Source organism: Cryptomeria japonica, chromosome 5 (genome assembly GCF_030272615.1).
Source record: "Cryptomeria japonica chromosome 5, Sugi_1.0, whole genome shotgun sequence".
NCBI classification, from domain to species: Eukaryota; Viridiplantae; Streptophyta; class Pinopsida; order Cupressales; family Cupressaceae; genus Cryptomeria; species Cryptomeria japonica.
In genome coordinates, this window is record NC_081409.1 from 250,990,720 (window position 1) to 251,012,604 (window position 21,885).

The 21,885-nt window shown below is 33.0% G+C and overlaps 1 protein-coding gene across 1 annotated transcript; it reads left to right on the top strand.

Moving 5' to 3' along the window:
* The first annotated feature begins 9,323 nt into the window (after nucleotides 1–9,323).
* On the top strand, nucleotides 9,324–11,456 carry LOC131051452 (L-gulonolactone oxidase 2-like). Its single transcript, XM_057985975.2, has 2 exons — nucleotides 9,324–10,335; nucleotides 10,458–11,456. Exons 1-2 carry the CDS (start codon nucleotides 9,411–9,413, stop codon nucleotides 11,297–11,299), a joined length of 1,767 nt encoding a protein of 588 aa, XP_057841958.2. The 5' UTR covers nucleotides 9,324–9,410; the 3' UTR covers nucleotides 11,300–11,456.
* The last annotated feature ends 10,429 nt before the right edge of the window (nucleotides 11,457–21,885 follow it).

Here is a 21,885-nt window from a genome sequence, read left to right on the forward strand (position 1 = left end):
TCATGAGATGAGCGCAGTACCATCAACATATCATCGATGCATCAAGTTTCCACACAATGGAGTGGAAGTGACCATCAAAGCGGATCCAAATCCATTCATATATTGCAACAATCTGCAACCTCGGTCAGAAATAACAATCCCAGTCAATCGAGAAGCTATTCCTTCATCAGCATATGTGGATCCAGAATCCTTGAAAGCTTCTACATCAAATCAAGTAGAGCTCAAAGAAAAATTCAAGGTTAAAGACCTAGGATGTGGTGAGTATATATTTCATGTTGAGCAACTCCCACTATCTCCTAAGCCATTCAGTCAACAAGAACAATCTATAAACAATTTGCAAGGAATTGGGTGTGAACCACTTAGTGTTGTGGCTACTAAGTCTTAATGCAAATCTCCTCTAGCAGTACAAGCAACTCTTGATATCAATAGTCCTAAGAGTGGTTCCAACAAAGAATCTATTGAGCGTATTACCAGCCCTCTTAAGAACTCACATAACTTTACCATATCACCCACTCATTCCATTTCTAGTCCACTTCCAGACTTGGATCAACAAGAATTACAAAAGCCCTTACTCATTGGGGATCAAAAATCAAGCTTTGAGAAGAAAAATCTAAAAGTCAAAAATAATGAAAAGTCCTTTAGTTCAAATCAAAATCAAAATCTATTGGACTCTGCAAAAATCAAATTCAAGGATAAAAATCCTATAAAAGAAAAAGAGCAAGAGTTGATCTCCCCTAATATCAAAATAATTGGGGGCAAAATCTCTAAAATTTCAAGTCAAAAAGCATACTTGTTGATCCTAAGTCTCCATCATGCTATCCTACTTTCACTTCTTTTCACAATCATAAGCCTTCATCACTCATCCACTTGTTCCACACATCCATTCCCTTATGGCGATACATCATGGACCTTTAATGGAGCTTCCTCAAGGGACTTTGTTATCAGGGATGCCCAAACTTCTTTAGGTGACACGCATATGGGCTTGTGTAGTCCACACACTAGCAATTCTATCTCAGTTCCTTTATCAAGGAAGACAAACACTCGAGCTACACATCATTCAGTCAAGGAACAATACAACTACAATCATAAAGTCAAGCCTCACACATTTGAGGTAGGTGACTTGGTTCTCAGAGAAAATCCTAAAAATCAACAAGACAGAGAGAAGAAGGGCAAGTTTGAACCAAACTGGCTTGGTCCTTACATCATCACATCAGCATATGGATCTGGGGCATATCAGCTCTCAACTACAGAAGGTGAACCTTTGGAGGATCCTATCAATAGCATGCACCTTCGCAGGTTCTACACATAGCTCTTCAGAGTATCCTAATTCGAAAACACAAAAAAATCAAAAATTTCAAAAATACAAAAAAAATTATAAAACAAAAAAATCGTTACTTGGTGAAAACCTGGCAAACAGGCGCCTTGTGACACAAAAAACATTGAAAAATTGAAAAAAGTAAAGAGAAATAATTTCATCCAACGGTGAAAACCACTTCGGTGGCACCCTGGGCAAGTACCATGGTGAAAACTGGGTCACCAGCGCCATGCGTAGAGACATTGCTCCTCCCTCCTTCAGGATTCTCTTTCATCATTTCACTTTGCACACACTCACAACCTATTCATCCATAATAAACTTACCCAGTCCCATCATGGCTTGTTATTGATCTACCTAAGATTGGTTAGCCATTCATAATAAACCTCCCTTTTCACATCCCTTTCCATCCATAACAAATCAGACCCTATCTGTGGCTAAGGCAAATCCTACGTCTAGTGATGGGTGTGGAACTGAGAACATCACATGTTTCAAGGAGTAAGGTTTCTTCCAGCTTTCTTTAGTCTATCCGCGCACAATCCACAATAAAGCAGCATTTGCATCACAGATCCGCAATAAAGTTTCATCTTCTCTGCAATAAAGTATCAGTTTCATGGATTCAGTCAGTTTCAGATGAGACACAGTAGCAACAATGGGCTTCAACAAATCAAATATTTCAACAGACTCAGACAACATTATGGTTCAGTGCTATCTATCCTTTCTGTGAAAGTGAACATTGTGACCACAATAAAATAAGACTTATACAAGTGACAAGAGACACTAAACTTGAGGACTACAGTGGATGTTGGTGTCGAGTCTTGGTTTTCTTTTGATTTCATCTTTTTTTTTTGGTGACATGTCTTTTAGCTTTTCCGGGATGTCTTTGACTAGAGATTCTATCTCTAGGATGTCTTTGACTAGAAAGGCGAGGATGGGGTATCGTCACCCATTTTCTTTTGCTGTCTGTGGATTGTCTCTTAGTAATGCTATGACTTGTCCAAGGATATGAGGACACTGTGAGTCTAGTATGAACTGGGGCATTCCTTGTTTGTGACTGTCTTATCTCCATGCAAATAGGTACAATGACTTTCTGGGTCAAACATATGCCTCGATTGTCATAACCTACTTGCCATAATAAAGCTCAATGATGATAACGCACAAGAAGCTCTTTCACTTTCATATCTTCTGTCTTTCATCCCCCCTTTCTTGATTGACTTCCATCATCCTTCTCGAGTCCGCTTAGCCTGCTATCACATGACTGAGTATAATGACACACCAAAAACATTTGCATTTCATGTAGCTGCACCTACATTACCACATATAAGCATTTCATACATACATATAGATATCACAACTGCATCACATCCTGCACACAACACCTGTTAGCACAATTTACATTTGCATTATCATATTCATCTGCATTACTTACATTCACATTTGCATCATGCATACACATATAAAACATAAACAAAAAAAACTAAAAATATTGCATTGCATCATATACATATTTGCATCCATATCATAAGCATCACATAAGAACATCTCATCACATAGGTACACATGCATATAGCTGCCACAAAGATGAATCATCTCATATATATATATAAAGTGTCATGATACAATGATGTCAAAATCATATGGCTACAATCACCCGCAGGTGTCTACATCATTATACAAAATGGTACAAAACTGATACAGAGTAACTCACTGATCACTCCTATGAACACTATTGGTAGTGCTAATCCTATCCATGTCATGGTATCCCATGCCACGTGTCCCACCCTCATCTCCAGTCTTGGATCCTAGAACATTCATCTCAGTGCATCTGTCTCCGTCTCGATCATACAGAATCAGCTCCCCATCAATCGGTATCCGCATAATCCTATATACATCCTCCAGGGTGACTGTCATCTCACCCATTGGCAAATGAAAAGTGCAAGTCGCAGAGTGCCATCTCTCAGCCAGCGCAGTCAACAAACCCATGTTTTCCCGAAACTCAGGCACATACAGCACATGTCTCAAACCCATCTCCTCGATGGCTGCTCTGTCCTCGAGCGACAACTCAGGTCGCAACCTCTGCGTCGACGGGAATCTCTCTCGTGACTCCAGCATCGGCAAATACTCCTGCAGTCAAACAACTCAATCATGTCAGTTATAGTGGCATTCACTATTTATCACAAAATGCTACTCGCTATCTAAATGCATATGGCTATCTACCCTAGTGACACTCACTGTTCATCACAAAGTGTTGCTATTTATCCTAGTGGTACTCATTGTTCATCACAAAGTACTACGTGTGTGACACTCCCTGTTCATCACAAAGCGTTACTCACATTTGCACTCCCTGTTCATCACAAAGTGCTGCTCATATTTTAGTACTCCCTGTTCATCACAAAGTACTCTATCTTGGTACTCACTGTTCATCACAAAGTGCCTTGATCTATCCTAGTCTTCCTAGAGGACCTGCTTGAGTGTATCCCCTCAGCAGCTTATCCAATCGACAGCGTATGTTCATCATAGAACTGCCGATTTGACCTAGAAGATGCAAATTCATACTTTTCAAATGCAAACGCGCTTACATGACATAAACGTGCTCAAAGACTGCATAGACGCGCTTGAAAAACACAGACGCACCTTCTTGACACAGACGTGCCTATGCTCTGCACAGACGCGCCTGGACATTTTTTGACACTTTTGGACCCTAGTCTAAGCGCATTTATTACCCTATTCGACATGAATTAATGACAAAATTAAATGCATCAAAGTACGAGGAGGTTTGGTGGTACTTACCGTCTCTCCTGCCTCTGCTGGCCTCTGGAATCGGCGAACGCGATCAAATCTGTGAACAAAGGCCATCGTTGCTGACTGCTCCTGCTCTATTCTCACTCTGCAATATGCTCTTGTGGTTGTGTAGATGACAATGAGGATGTATTTTCCCCCATGGTCTATCTTATAGACTACCCCTAGCCCTCGCATTCATTTCTTGAGTCAGTCTTCGTTATCCCGTGACTTTGTCACTTTATCCGGTCAATCCATTCTATCTTGTCTTTCTTATCGAGAGATTGTCTGCGATCTTTTCAGACATTTTCATCCAATCTCTCGAGGGGGCATATCATTCCCGTCTTGGGGCAACTCTGTATCAGTTCATCTTATCTTCTTTGAAACAACGCAACAAGCCGCATTGTCTCAAAGAGGGGCAAAATGTAGACACCCAAAATTGTCATGTCTAATTAAATAAATATTTTATTTATTTAATTATCTAAGCCTAATTCTTCTATTAATTAAATAAATCCTTATTTATTTAATTAATTCATTTATCCTCTTCTAGCCTTATTTCTCATTTAAATAAATACATTTATTTATTTAAATTATCCTTTTCCTAAATTAAATAAATATCTTATTTATTTAATTATCCCACTTCTTCTATTAATTAAATAAATCTTTATTTATTTAATTAATTTATTAGCCTTTTCTACCCATCTCACATGTCATTCATCTCTTAATTCATACACCACCTACCCCTCTCATTATTTTATTATTTCTTTTACCTACCATCTAATCATAGCCGACCTCCTTTTACACCTCTCAATCTTATCCTTCCATTTCATATTGTGTCTTCTATATAAGGAGATGCTTCCTTCATTATCAAACCCTAATCAATCATGCTAATCATTCTATGCATTCTAATCATTCATCCTAATCATTCATGCTAATCATCTTTTATGCAATTGACTACACTACGATCCTACTTGCAACCACATTCCATTCTTTGTTGAGCTCTTGTGCATATAAAATCTGAGAGCAAATATATCAAGCAAGATCAATGGAGATAGGAAGAATGGAGATCAAAACCCTATTGGACATGTGATGGTATAATCTTTGTGATTTCATATGATTTGCATTGTCTTAGGTAATCTTCATATGTTATGGTGGATCTTTGTTGATTGTTAGGCTAGGGTTTTGTGGTTGAATTCATTTAGCCTTTCAATATTGTTATTATTGTTATCCATTTTCACCATATACAATGGAAGTTTCAAAATGATGAAGTTTTTAATAGTAGGAGTAGGAATATTTCTGAGCCTCTGAGGAGACTCATTTTTCATTTTGTCTCTTTGCATATTTCAGTGCTTATAAAGTTGGATGAAGAAAAAATTGATAAATGGTTGGATGATGGAACCATTCCTGTTCACATCAGAGAGATTTCTCATGGATTCACATGGGAATGGGGTGATGTTCAAAAGACTCCACTAGAGAAGGCACTGATAAAATTCATGCACCACCTCGAGGCATGAAAGACTATGGATAATTTGATCAACAAAGAGGAGAGGCAGCTTCGGGAGAGGACCTCCCACCCTCACAAGGAACAGATCCTAGATGGCTTGGTGGAAGTTTGGATGGAAGGAGACCAGGGCTGGACTACCCGGATCCCGCCTATTGGAGCTAACTGTCATCCTGAGGGTGACATTGTGTTTAGATGACTAGATGATGATATTGTGTTTAGATGACTAGATGATGACATTGTGTCCTTTTTTCCTTAGTCTTGTAGTTATCAATGATGTAATTTTTGGTCTCTTTTGATTATCCTGTTCGGGGTTGGTTATATCTGACTCGTTATTTGGCTATGGACATGCCTAGTTTTTGTGGGCTCTGATATGCAATTTTCTATTTGAACTCCTTTATATTTAATAGAAAAAAATAATAAATAACAACAACATAAGAATAAATATATAAAAATTTATGTAATAATATTATAATATATTGATAACATAATAATTAAAATATATTATTATAAGAATCCTAATGTTTATCCATATCACTCTAATATTAAAATTAAAATTATGAATACTACATGTAAAATATATTTACTTCTATTTTAAAATTTATTTTATTTTCTAAGTAAATATCCTATTTTATACTAATCTAAATTATTGTATAGATTCATCAACATATAAATAGTTAAGTAAAAAGATAAGAAAAGACAGACATTATTTTCTCAACTATTACTTTTGTTTTAATAGATTATCTACTTTAACATTATTTGAAGAATTTGTAATTCCTCTATAATAGTAATATTAAATAATACAACACATGCAAATAATTCAGAGGTCATAATTTTACTATATTTTATCTTACTTATAAATAATAATGAGAATACTTCTCCGTTACCAATAATATTCTCCAATATTCTCTAGCTATTTTTGAAACCTTTTATTTAATATGATATAAACAATTAGTTTTATCTTTTTTTCATTTCATTATTTGTGTAACTGTATAATGTTTGAAACAACTATATATAATCACACTTTCTTTCATATGAAAATCTTTTCAAAATATTTTCAAATAACTAACTCATGGTAGTGGTTATTAAACTCCTGCAATGACCAACACCAATGAAAAGAATACTAGAAATACAATGTTTTATTTTAATTTTATCATTAAGAATGTGCTAGGGCATGAGAAATGCTACAAGTATTTTTGTGATTATCTTTTATAAATTAAGGTATATGAATTTTAATATTATTTTTAAAAAAAATATTTTTAAATTAAAACCTTTAAAAAATTTGTATAATTAATATTTTAAAATGAAAAAATTTCATTAATTTGTATATATTGCTCTTAATTTTTTCTATTTTATGTTTTGATATAAGTATTTTTTATCTTTGATTAGTTAGAATTTTTAAAATAATCTTTCACTTGATATTTATATTGTTCTTATAAAATTAGAAAAAATAAATTATAATGGCATGATGTTTCTTTCAACTTTCTTTGAGGTAAAAAAATTACAAAATAAATTGAATAAATATTTTCTCAAACTATTAGCTTTTAATATTTTCCATTATATACCTTTGTCTAATAATATTTAATTTTTTTAAAATAGAAATTATAATCTTTTACAAAATTACATTATTTTTTACTATTGCAATTAAATTAACTTTAGGAATTATTCTAGAATTAGAATTATATCTTGTATTATAATTAAAAATTATTATTTTAGTTAGGTTAGGGTTATCCTGATGTAGTTTAATATTACAATATATCTTATTATTTTTAATACTCAACTTCATTTCTCAAAATCAAAATTAAAATCTTAGATATTTATCTTATTACATTTATTACTTCTACTTCTATTACAATATTAAAATGACAAGTAGTGGCCACTACGTAAGAAAATATTGAGTCTAGAATACTAGCATTTCAATAACAATGTTGAAAGCCTTTTTTGTGTGGAAGAATCATCATGATAAATGGTAATTTATTTTTTCATTCCAAAATTTTACTTGAAGGTGCATAATACAAACCTTAGTGGTTTATTTTCACGCCTGACCTAACATTGATCTTATTATGATGTTTCTAAAGAAAATATTGAGTCTAGGATACTAACATTTGAATAACAATATTGAAAGGCTTTTGTTGTGTGGAAGAATCATCAAGATAAATGGTAATTATTATTTTTTCATTCTTAAATTTTACTTAAAGGTGCATAATTCAAGTTGTAGTGGTTTTGTTTGGTGTTGAGATCTAACTAGATTGAAGAAAATAATAACCTTTGATTGATTCCCTCAAAGAGAATTGAATGTCAAATGTGTAGACAATTTCATTGTAGTGTAATTTTCATATATGCCCCAAATCAAGTTAGAACATTATTGTCTTTGATTAACTTCTATGTGTTACACCTATGATAGATTTTAAAACCAACTTTCCCATTATAATATTTCTTACTTATAGACTTACCTCTTAGTCCTTCCTATGCCCAAAATTTTTGAATTTTTTCAAATGACCAAAAATCACATTTTAAAAAAGTGAAGGAGATGAAGAAGAGTAAATCTAACCCTAACACTTTGACATAATTTGATCTTTTGATCTGAAAAGGCTAGCATGAAAGAACATGCCATTACACATTACATTTCCCTATTTATTTGTCCTTAATAGATAAGTGAAAAATAATTTACCTGTGCACAATTTTCCTTATAAATAAAAATCAATTTTAATTAACTAAATATTTTCATATACAAATGAGATATGCTCCCCTCGGTATTCTGATTCTAAATAACCTCTATAAATTAATTCATTGTTGATAGTGAAAGAGCCCATTTTCCAATACACCAGCACCCAATAAGCTTTTTTATATTGAAAATTTTTGTTTATCAAATATTGGTGTTGGAATGGGCGAGATATATAGCTGTCAAATCTCAATAGACTCATCACAATTAACTCTCGGATTTGGAAGCAACATAGAATTCCTACAAGTGATGCCGGTGTTTATGAATGGACGGAAAGGCTTTAGGTAAGTGAAATTTAGTAAAAAAAAGCAATAAGGAAAAATTGTCACATACACAGAAAAAATAAGAGTGAGGGCTAAAAATCAACAAAGAATGATGGATGTGACATAAGAAAACAATAAAACCCAGGAAAAATTCGTGAAAAATCTAATGACAATGACATTTAAATCATCTTACATTCCTTCTCTTCTATTACACACCATTCATCCCTTTCAAATAAGAAAAGCCTTCCGCATAATTACAAAACTATGCTTATGCAGTTGCACTTTATTTACATGTATGGAAGCCATTACTATTGAAATCTAGCTAATCGATTGAAACGTAAGCAGCCTTGATGTCAGTGCATGAGCTCATGACCTTTTAAATTTAACTTTCGAGGTTTATAAACACGTGATTGAATTTCATCGGCCATCATGAGGTTGAATGCCATTATAAAGCTTGGGAGAGCAGAAGGTTCATCAGCGGGCCCTTCTACCCGCTTTACATCGGGTATAATTCTTTATTATAAAAACTGAAAGTGATTTGAGGAAGAAGAGTGTTTGACAAGGCAATTTTGAAAGATTGACTGACAAGGGAGGCATGTAATTTCGGGCCTGCGTTAATTTTATGCAGTTGTCAATTTGGAATACTTTGTGTCAATTCGAGTCTGCGTTTACCCAGTTATCAATTTGGAATACTTTGTAAACCTGCATTCATGGGCAGTTTTGAAGTCGGTTTCTATCGAGGATTCACCGACGAATTATTTATATATAAACAGTCGAGTCCGCACGGAATAAACATAATAACCAGTCTCCCATTTGGAAAACTGCGAAACACACATGATGATTCGCATTTTGCAGCTTGTGTTTATTTTGTGTTTTAGCCCAGTTCTGTGCACAGACGCAAAAGCAAGAGCATGCCTGCCTGCTCCATCAGTGCAATGCACAAGCGTTGGATGTGAAATATTCAATTACCATGGCATATGGGAGGACCGTTCTATTTGCAAGGCGGCCAGCGTGGCAAGGCCCACTTCAGAGCCCCAACTCCTCCGTGCGGTTGCCCACGCTGTTCGTAACAACCAGAAGATCAGAGTGGTGAGCAGACATGCTCACAGCGTCTCGAAGCTCGTCTGTGTGGACAGCGGAGGACTCATCATTTCCACCCAAAACTATGACTCCGTCATTGAAGTGAATAGAAAGGCCATGACAATCACTGTCCAATCCGGAACGATGATGAGTGACGTGATTGAAGCAGCTGCAAAGCATGGCCTCGCTCTGCCAGCCACGCCTTACATCAGCGAAGTTTCTGCATCCGGCGCTATTTCCACCGGAGCCCACGGCAGCAGCCTCGCCGGAAAAGGTGGCGGAGTTTATGAATACGTGGTGGGAATGAGAATCGTAGTGCCCGCGTCTCCTTCCGAGGGCTACGCAAAGATCATAATTTTGACAGAAGCAGATGAAGATCTGAAGGCCGCAAAATTGGCTCTGGGAACGCTCGGAGCAATTTCAGAGGTAACATTCGCCTTGCAGCCCATGTTTAAAAGATCAGTTTCTGTGTCAGTGAAAGATGATTACGATCTGGAAAATGAAGCGGAAGGTTTCCTCAGAGATCACACATTTGGTGATATAAGATGGCTTCCTTCACACCGGAAGGCCGTTTTTCTGGCCATAGATCGAGTTTCTGTTGATGTTGCAGGAGACGGCAGCAACTCAATGCTGGGTACTCCCGCCACAGTCGCTGACATTGAAACAAGTGCTTATCAAGGTGAGAGTTTTAACTTTTCAATCTCTTATAAAAATAAATATTCAATAGTTTTTTTTTTTTTTTTTTCGTTTTAAAAAAACCATCTGAATAATCCGTATTTGGGTACAATATTGCCTTTTCAGTCGATACATTCCAGGCAGAAGCAGACGTGGATGCAATTTGCAACCTTATTGGAAACGGAACAATCCAAGCTGCGGCGAATGGCCACGGGTTTTTGAATGACGGGAAACGCTTCACAGGTTACCCAGTTGTCGGTTTCAATCATCGCATGCAGACATCTGGTAAATGCGAACAAATTCCTAAACAAAAAGATGAGAGATGTACTCCTACCCAAGTTTTAGATAAAAATGCGACCACATGTAGCTGGGACCGTCGCGTGCACACGTCTTTGAACTTTGACGTGGAACTGAGAGTGCCTTTGTCTCGATTCCGAGAAGCCATTGTGGATGTAAAGAAAATAAGAGATTTGAATCCCCAAAGGATGTGTGACTTTGATGCAATATATTTTCGGTCTATTAAGGAGTCTGAGGTGTACCTCGGACCCAGTGAGGATCAGGTGACGATGGAGCTCCTAACTTATCAACCAAGGGAAGCGGGTACGCCCAAGTGGAATGAGGATGTATACCAAGAGATAGAGCAGATGGTGATCGACAAACACGGAGGGGGATTGCATTGGGCAAAGTCTGGAGGTTACCTGTTCGCAGGGTTGGTCAAACAGACTGTGAACTTGGAAGGATTTTTGAAGGTGAAGGAGAGGTTTGATGCGAAGGGAGTGTTTTCAAACGATTGGACGGACAGCTTGTTTGGGATTGGAGGGAAAGGTGTGGAGGAGTTGAGAGATGGATGCGCACTGGACAAGATGTGTAAATGCAGAGAGGATAGACATTGCGCTCCAGACAAAGGGTTTCTCTGCAAACCAGGGAGAGTATGGGATTATGCCCGTGTTTGTAGGAACATCAACTGAGAAGGTTTTGTTATATGTCTGAATAAGTAAGTATGGTAACGTTTTGTTTTGTGTCTGAATAAGTGGGTATAGTATCATACCAAACCCATCATGAATAAGTATCATATCTAACTCATCATGATATTCACTTCACGAGTAACCAGTTGTTTGTTTGAAACTTGAGTCATTCAAAATAAAACTATTTTACTTTCATTATTAAACAAATTGAGTGTCTCATAAATAGTGATGAAATTTAGTTTTACATGGTCTATATTGAATTCTTCCAAAGATTGTATTTTTAATATTTTAATTGCACACATAATTTGGTGTCTGTCAAACTGATTGGTTAGGGTTCACTTCCATGCTCTCCTAAATAGATATATGATGAACATACATGCTATATAGCATTGAACAAGTTTAGGCTATGCATAAAATAAAAATAATATCAAATTATTTGATTCAGCAAATTAAAGAAAGGTGTTTCTATTGTCGAATTCCACAAATTATAAAATGAGATGAAATAAATATAATTCATAATTTTTATTGCTTTTTCATTATCAAATTTTTAATTTTAAAGTGATGTATAAATGCAATAAAAACTTTATGATCAGGTTCTATTAAAGGTTAAACATAAAATAGAAGTTTTATTATGCAACAAGAAATGTTTATCTACATTTACTTGAATAAACCATAGTCTCCTTGAATTAGAACAATATTGTGATAGCCACTAAAATATTTTTCATGGCCTTGACCTAGTGATATAAACCTTTAGGAAAAAATTTCTTGTCAAGGGTGCTAAACTGCATATAATGTGTTTCTTGAACTATTGAGTGTCTTAAAAAGACCATCAATAAATTGGATTTGAGAGGAATTTTTGAAGGATATAATTTGGACCACATTTGTTATGTTATAAAAATATGAAATCTAGGTTGGAAATGATGACCATCATTACACAATCAAAGGCTATTGAGGTAGACTTTGAGATATTATAGTTCATTTAACATAAGAAAATAAGAGTTAATAAAGAAATTTTTATATCAAGGTACATTAGTTTAGTTAATTATTCACTAGTGTTTTGGGTCCTTGTTACCCCATAATTTATTAAACCTCCAAATCCATAAATTGTTTTTGATTAAGGGAAAAATAGATTTTGAGGGGGACTCAAAACCATGTACAATAGGTCTTAAAGGGACTTAAAGCCCTAAGGTTTTGCAAGGATTGAGAACCTACTTACAAAATGCCGAAATAAGATTAAACAAAGGCAACCAATAATCAACCTAGAGTGAACCAATACAAACAAAGCATTAAAGAACTAGATGTAAAAATAGAAGGTCAAAGCCATGAAAATAAACTACTGAGAAAAACATGAGAACGGGATTTTTCTAGGCCCCCTTAGCCTTAACAATGGGTTTTAACAAGGCTCCCATAACCTTCACTTCCAGTAACATAAAGATAATACATAATAAACTAACTAGAATAAATTGAACCTCTGAACTACTCAAGAACATGAAGAGGAATGGAGGGTTCGAATAGGCTCCCTGACCCTTCACAAGGGGTTTTAGGGGTTTTAAAATGGCTTCCAAATCCACTCTCCAATAGTCAACAAAGGCCCTCAAATAACACTTTCTCACCTCTCCTACAAAGCCCACCTCCACCTTAATAGAAGAGGTACCCACCTGAAAATGGACAATAGAGGAAGAAACCACAAAGATGAAGATCGACACTCGATCCAACCTCGCATCCAAGAAGCCAAAGACAAGAAAAACCCTCAAAAAACCACTTCCCACCTCTCCCATAAGGAAAGTCTCCACCTCCATAGGGGACACCACTAACTAAGTAGGAATTGTAAAAGAGGAAGAAAGGAGAAAAATGACCAAACCCAAGCCTTAATCATGAGAATAATCCACTCCTTAATAGGAGAAGACTTCACCTCCATAGGAGCCACATGAAAATGGACCAAAGGAAGAGAAACACTAGCCCACTTGAGAATATTGAAATCTTGAAACCATCAAGCTCCAAAAAGACTCACAAAGTTGAGCTTAGCCCTAAAATCTGAAGCAACCCTTAGCCAAAAATAGGGAAAAACCCCAAAACTGACTCCAAACAATCTAGAAGGTAACAACCTGAGCAAAGGAAAAATAAAAAGCTTCCCCCACTAGCTAGGGACAAAACCCCAACATAACCATTAAAACACATAGGTTCTATGAAAACAAATTATGGTGCTACAATAATTGTTGCTCTTTAAATTTCTATTATTACTATTAGATAAGATTTGCGATTATTCTTGTTTCTAATTGATGTTCTATATACATGGAATGCCATAAAATGTGAAAACATGTGAATAACTACATGAAACTGATAAAGTAGAAGATAGTAAATATAAGACTGACTATTGATAAAAAACAAATCTATAATTAGTAGTATCAAAACTATGTTCATTCCAATTTTACCAACTTGTAATGAGATTCAAAACAAAATTTCCCTAGATTAAACTTCTATAGTTATAATATTTTGATTGTAATAGCCATAATTGTTGGATCACCCCTTCATATCAAATTTGCAATTATCTATTTATATTAATTTATGTCAATTTTATATCTTTAGCACTAGATCTAGCTTACAACTTTGCATCTTTGTAGTATTCAATTCAAATACAAACAAAAGAGGAGTGGGATCCAATCAACACCAACCCTATTCATACAATTGATATTGAATATATAGATTCATCATCTGTCCTTAATATAATGTTGTGAAGTAGGTCTAGTTCATAGTTTGCATGGCTAAGATTGTCAACGCCTATTTCACCACATTACAATCTCACGTAATGTCCCATAATTGGGGTTGACCAATTCTTGTATAATGCATAAGTTAGATATTTGTCTCTTATATTAACTTGATCTACTATTTATACCTAGATACATATTAGTGTATAAGAAATTATCTTCATTCTTCTATATACAGATTAGACATATTAGAATTTCTAATTTTTCTATGTTTAATGTATATATGTATATCTCAATCTAATCCCCTCCCTCCAAAATGATTTTTTCTTTCCTCTTATATCTTTACATTTGAGGAAGACACCACTGTTCAAGACACGCCTCTTGGCCTTCCATTAAACTTAATTAAGTTGTTATTATATTATATTATATTTATTATTTATTATTTTATTTATATTTTAACCTTGTTATTAATATTTATTATTAAACCATATTTCAGAAAGGGAACATTCAAGTCCACCTCACCCAAGATTGCTTGTCATTAAGCAATGTTGGTTTCTATGAATTGAATCATGATGATCCCCAAACCTATCCTTGGAGATTTATTAATTTTTTTCACCCAATGTTTGTGAAATATCCTAGATATCTTTTTGCATTAAAGCAAGGGCGATCTTAACATATATTAAGATGATGATTAGAAGCACGACATGCATTTATGAACCCAAATGCAATTCATTTTTTTTTGGTTTACTCTATTTATTCTCATATCTAGAAAATATCAGGTATGAATCAATAATAGAGAATACAAATTAAAAAATAAATTATATGCATGAATATATGCAGACACAAGGCATACACATAAATACTCAAAGTGTATAAATGAATACATGCAGATATAGAATATACATGTAAATACACATGTTGTTAGATTGCTTCTTTTCTTTTGAGCTAGAAACTGGGCTTAGCCCTAATCTTGCTTCTCATATCTATTTTGAGATAGAAAGTGGGCCAAACCCCATCATTCTACTCATAATCCATTTTGAGCAAGAAAGTGGCCCATATTTCTATCCATTTTGAGTCAAAAAATTGGGCCTAACCCCATCTTTCTACCCATAATCCATTTTGAGTGAGAAAGTTAGCCTAACCCCATCTTTCTATCCATTTTGATTTAGAAAGTGGGACTAACCCCATCTTTCTATTGAGCATAATCCATTTTGAACCAAAAAGTGGGCCTAACGCCATCTTTCTACCCATAAGCCATTTAGAACTAGAAATTAGGCCTAACCCCATCTTCCTGCTCATAAGCCATTTAGATACAGAAAGTGGGCCTAACCCCATCTTACTTTAGAATATGGTATCAAGTTCCTCTTATATCCTCCCAGGACAAGCCTTCATTTATTGGAAATATTCTTTTATAAATTCTTCATGAATTTATTCATACATGTCTTCTTAAATTTATATTTTTTATTCTCTTTGGTCTATATGACTTTTAATCTTCAATTCTCATACAATGCACAATACTTGCATTCCTTACCCACCTCAACAATGAATTGAACCTACCATTTATATCTTCTATGTATCTTTTCATAAAAAAGGTCGTGACTTTTTAACAACCAATAGATATGTCTTTTCTCTAATTAATCAAATTTATTTTTGTTCATTCAATTGTTTCTCTTTGAGAACGATCAATACTTTTAAGGATAGTTTCTCTTTTATGAATTATTGTCATCATTTTTTTAACAAACAAATTACATTATTGTCGCATCTCTTCATGAATCAACACTCTTACATTATGATTTTTTACATATAATGAATTAGTCTACCAATTCCTTAAAATAATTGATTGTCTATTATCACAACACATTTTTATTTTGTATTGCTATCATTGCCTAAGATAGACATATTGGTGCATATGTAACTATGGGTCATTGTTCATATTTAAGAATGGATCATTGTTCATAGAATACAATTGAATTGTTGTCTATTTGATTGTTCTATTATTAACATAGATTATTTTTATTACAATATTTTTTTACAAAAATCACATTTGACTTCAAATTGGGGGTCAATGCCAATGTCTTACTTGATAGTCACAAGGTTTATGTCACTACTTTGTATTGCATAATTCTTAGAGTCTATTCACTGTCATACACTTTCTTATAATCTTTGTCTTTGCTACCTTTTATTGACATATAACTACCACCTTTTTTACATATATTAATTTTGTTATCTTTGTATTGGTAGTTTGTGTCAACATAGAGTTCAAGCTTTCTCTTTACTCATTATCTATCCATCAAATTGTTGCACAGTCTAAACTACACTCTTTTAATTATTAATCAAATAAAAAATTATCTAAGTTGCATCAACTATTCTCTATCCCTCATGCTAGAAGGAACAATGCTTTGATATTGATTTTAATGTCCAATAATTAGGGTTGATCAATTCTCGTATAATGCACAAGTTGGTCTTATATCAATCTGATCTACTATTTATACCTAGATACATGTTAGTTTATGAGAAATTCTTTTCATTCTCTTGTACGCAAATTAAATATATTAGAATTTTTTAATCTATTGTGTGTAATGGATATATGTATATGTAGATATACTCCCCCCCAATAAAAATAGAAATGATTTGTTCTTCCTTCTTATATCTTTACATTTGAGGGAAAGTACATCCTTCAAGGCATGGCTCTTTACCTTCCATTAAAATAAATTAACTTGTGTTTATATTACATTATAGATATTTTTTATTTATATTTATATTTTTTTATTATTATTAATTCCTATTTCAGAAAATGGACATTACATCTCAATTCTTCCTCATAACATTAGGGAACAAGAATCGGTCTAAATATTATCCTCAAAGGGAGAGAAAGGCTTTGGGATTCTTGTTCCCTTCTTGTTGTGATACAAAATGAGATAGTAAAATGTGTGTATGTGATCTAGGTTATTAACTATAAAATGAGTAAATTTAATAGTATACTATAGATACAAAATGAGAAAAAAATAGTAAAGTAGATATGGAATAAATAAATAGAGAGGAAATGTGATCTAAAATTGAGAGCTAACTGTGTTGGACAAAAGCACTAACTACCCTATTTTGAAGGTTTTAGAAGGTAATAAAAATGCAATCAAGAATCTCTACACATTTTTCTCCTAAAAATATAGGACAAATTAGCATAATAATGGCATTGGCTGACCTAATCCAAATTCTTTTGCTTGTTAAAATTCTGTCACTATCTACTCTATTCTTTTGTACAAATTTCTTGTTGCCGATTCTACACTTGCACATACAAAAAACAAAGGAAAAGTGATGTATCATTTAGGGGCTTTTTTGAGTCAAACCTTGTGTTACTATTCCTACTTCAATAATGGATAATGATGAGATCTGAGTACATGTTCCCTTGTAAGGATAAAAGCTACGTATAATAAAATGTTAAAATGACAGGATATTATCTCAAGCATCAAACCTTCTCATAAAATATTACACAAGATCTAATGTGATTCTCATGAAGTCCTACAACATATTAATGCATGCTTCTAACATGAAGAAATATAACACATTTGATCATGTTGTTGTAGAAGAATTGAATGCTTAAATGCTTTTCTCATTCAATGCAAATATTTTCTTGTTTGGATATGCTTGGTAATGTTGAGATTGTGTAGATTCATTACACATTTGAAATAAGAGAGGGGGTTGCATTTATATGCAACTTACATAGTTTTGAAATAATATCTTTGGGGAAGGCCAACAAAGAAAGATAAATTCCCACTAAATTAAATTTCAACTTTCATCCTTCAAAAGTTGAGCTTCTTTGTCAAGATAAGGGTGTTAGGTAGCATAATCCTAGAGAAATAAGTTATGAAAAAGGGTGGGAATAGGAGAATAAAACAAGTTTAAAAAACGGTCTCAAAACTAGGCATTTTCATGCATAAATTAGGCACATCAACCAAAATGAGTCCCAAACCTACTGTGAAATTATTAAGATCAACAATTTATGACACTACACCCATATCATTTTTTCCTTATATTGGTTGGGGCTCTGAAGTGGGCCATGCCACGCTCCCCGCCTTGCAAATCGAATGGTTCTCCCAGATGTCATGGTAATTGAAGATTTCACATTCATCGCTTGTGCATTGCATGGATGGAGAAGGGGGGCATGCTTTCACTTTGGTGTCTGTGCCCAACACTAGCATGAAATACACAACGAACACAAGCAAAATGCTAAGACTGCAAATCATCAGTTTCATTTTGCACTTTTCTCTATGGAAAACAAGTTGGTTATGTTGCGAGGGGGCTATACCACTATGTATAGACACAAATCATTCTTGAATTATAGTATTTTAATAAAATCTTTGAAAATAGATTTGCTGAGTATCATTTTTCACACTTACAAAATAGAAAAGGAAGAAAGCATGAAATTCTACTTGATAAATATCTTCCAAAACAAATATTAATATATATTTAGAAAGTAGTTTGATTTGATAACTAGATAAATATTCGTAAATTTACAAACCTTTTCACTTCTAACAGTCCCTTTCTTAAAATCAAGACAAATGGCTTTTTCATACCACAATTATAAAATAAATGTGAGGTGAACTTAGACTACAACTTTCAAAGGGATTTCTTTCACAAACTAAAGGTCTAAGGTCTAGTTGTTTAGATAAAGCTTATATGAACCAAAGAATCACTAAGAATTTTAGAAAATGAATCTTTTGCCATTAATAAATTTGAAGATAATAAAAATAAGACTCTCCTATACATTTCTATGTCCATATAACCTTTAATCTTTAATCATCATTTCTTATTAGTCAAATATTCAAAAAATTTAATAACAAGCTAAAGATCCATGAATTTTCCTATCAAAACAAGCTCAAAGGGATCAAAGATTTTTTTGTCATCAAAATCAAAGAGATATCATTGGTAGATAAATCCTCCCATTTCTTAACTACATGAAGTTTTTCCTTTTCTAAAACAATGAAAAAGGAGTAAGTTTTAGATGAAGATATTATATAATTGTTAGTCTTATTGAACTGAATGAGTAAAATACTAGTTTCATAATTATCTATATCAAAGAAAAGATAAATTATTTTAAATTATCTATCATACATCACATGAGATCTTAAAAATAAAGATAATTTCATGAGGTATGCAAGATAATGCATCAATCAATCAAATGTAATGACCATTTGATTTATTCTTTGATCTACTTAGAAGGGAATATGTCAAAAGTGCTGAATTATTTCATTCATCAAAATGTAATTGGTTGGAAAATACTCTATTTTTATTTTCAAATATTTATATTATTTTCATAATTTACATTGGAAACAAGAATGCACAAAATAAATATTTATAATTATAATAATAATATGTAATATCAAGCCTAAATTTTGTATTAATGGACTAGATGAATTTTTTTTCTCATTATCTCTAATGTGAATTAATAACAAATTAGTTTATAATGACACTGTAGAATTTCAATCTAATGCTCTTACTTATTTCAAAATATTTTCTATTTATTTTTTAAAACATTAATCTCATTAAAGAATATTTATGAAAGATATCTTATTTGAATATTTAGGTACACTTTATTTCCTTGGTATATGTTATGGTTGATAGCATGCATTCATTTTCCTTATCATCTATAAGTGCTAAAAGCATAATTGACTTTTATTCTCTTAGATTTTGGTTAATTCGTATAAAGAATTTAAGGTTAACCAATATGAAAAGTCAAAGGAAAATATTTGTTGAATATTTTTCATATATATATATATTTAAATTGTTTTCTCATGACTTGTAGTTGGATGAAGAATATTTAACCATTTAAATAATGATAACTTGAAATTCCTTGTACAAAAAATGTACAAACCAATTGAAATTTTAGAAATATACATTAATTTTTTTGCTAAATACTTTAATCTCATTAAGGAATATTTATGAAAGATATCTTATTTGAATATTTAGGTACACTTTATTTAGGAAGATATCTTTCATAAATATGCATTCATTTTCCTTAGCATCTATAAGTGCTAAAAGCATAATTGACTTTTATTCTCTTAGATTTTGGTTAATTCGTATAAAGGATTTAAGGTTAACCAATATGAAAAGTCAAAGGAAAATATTTGATGAATATTTTTCATATATTTATATATATATATATATATATATATATATATATATATATATATATATATATATATATATATATATATATATATATTTAAATTTCTTTCTCATGATTTGTAGTTGGATGAAGAATATTTAACCATTTTAATGATAACTTGAAATTCCTCGTACAAAAAATGTACAAACCAATTGAAATTTGAGAAATATACATTAATTTTTTTGCTAAATAAAGAAATAATTGAACAATTTTTTTTTTGTGTGTCTACTTAAACTTTGAGAAATACAAATGAAAACACAAGTTTTCTTGCAAAATAAAAAATGACAAAATAATAATTTAATGTAATGCCATATATATATAAAATTAAAATGTAAAGAGTTTATAAAACCACATTAATATTGAGGCTAAAACCTAACATGGATGAAAATTATGAACATGACATAAGTATGCTTAATAAATGTTTTGATTAAAGTACGTAGGGAGAGGGCCCTGACTTGATTATCGAGAAAGAAGGAAGAAATCCAGCCAAACAAAGTAGAATGACTTTTAGACGTGTTTTCTAAGGACCCAAAACCTTAATGGGTTTTCAAAAGGACCCACCCAAAACCTTCAAATCCAGAAACAAACTATCTGGAAAGACAAAGAAAGGATGGAATCCAAACCATCCTACATCTGAAACTCAACCAACTAGGTACAACAAGGTGGGGGGGGGGGATTTTACCAAGGATCCCCAAACCTTCATTGAAAAATTTGGATTAGCATTAGGAACCGACCAACAACTTTAGACCTGGAGCCTCACCCTCCAAATCCCCCTCCACCAACAACACTCCTCTCCACCTCAATAGAAGAGGATCCCACCTTAATAGGAGCCATAGAGAAGAGGAACACCATAGGAAAAGGACCAAACAAACCCCAAACTAGCAACTAGAGAGAACCCATTCAGAGAATACAACACATAGCACCCTCCAACCTCCTTCAGAAAGAACATCCCCATCTCAATAGGAGAAGTCCCCACCTCACTAAGGAACACGAAAGAGAACCGTAGGAGAAAAATATGACATTCCCTCAACAGAGAAGCCAAAAGAAATCCCACCTCAATAGGGGCAACAATCACCTCCATAGAAGCCAAGCTTAATAGATGTTACTAATAATCAGTATTGAGTATTTGATGCATTGTATAAACACCTAAACAAAGTCTCATAAAAATACTTTAACACTTTGGCTACCTCATCTTTTACTGAACACCTTAAGTATATAACATAATGGTTTCTCTAATATTAAATTCTTGATTTTATCATATTTTTTTACTATTCTAGCATAAAGATTTTCTTGCAGTATAATTCAAGTGGTTGGGACACTTATAGTTTAATTAATAAAATCCTAATTTAATATGGAATTCATAATTAAAAATGGATTGCATTATGTTTTGTTGGTAAACAATTTCTGAATAAATATTAGTTATAAATATTTTCAAAACCTTATTCTCTCACAAGTTTTAGAGGGTGAATACTAGGTCAAAATCTTGTAAGATAACCTTCCACTTACTTTATATTTGAAGCATCATAGCTTTATAGATAGACCTATAACAATGAGAAATACTTTAATTCATAGAATGATAATTATTTTAATTTCATTAATCAATGTAAACTATTATTTTTCAATTTTCAATATTTAAATTTTGTATTAATTAAAAATAAACTCAAAATAACTTATTCCTAATCTTTTAGCTCCCTTTCAGTTAGAACAATAGTAAAGTAATA

What these genes read in the sequence shown, in the direction of transcription:
- LOC131051452 (XM_057985975.2), top strand. Translation starts at nt 9,411, where the DNA reads ATGATGATTCGCATTTTGCAGCTTGTGTTTATTTTGTGTTTTAGCCCA. An exon ending in TGAAACAAGTGCTTATCAAG is followed by an intron (nt 10,336 to 10,457) that starts GTGAGAGTTTTA and finishes TTGCCTTTTCAG; the next exon opens with TCGATACATTCCAGGCAGAA.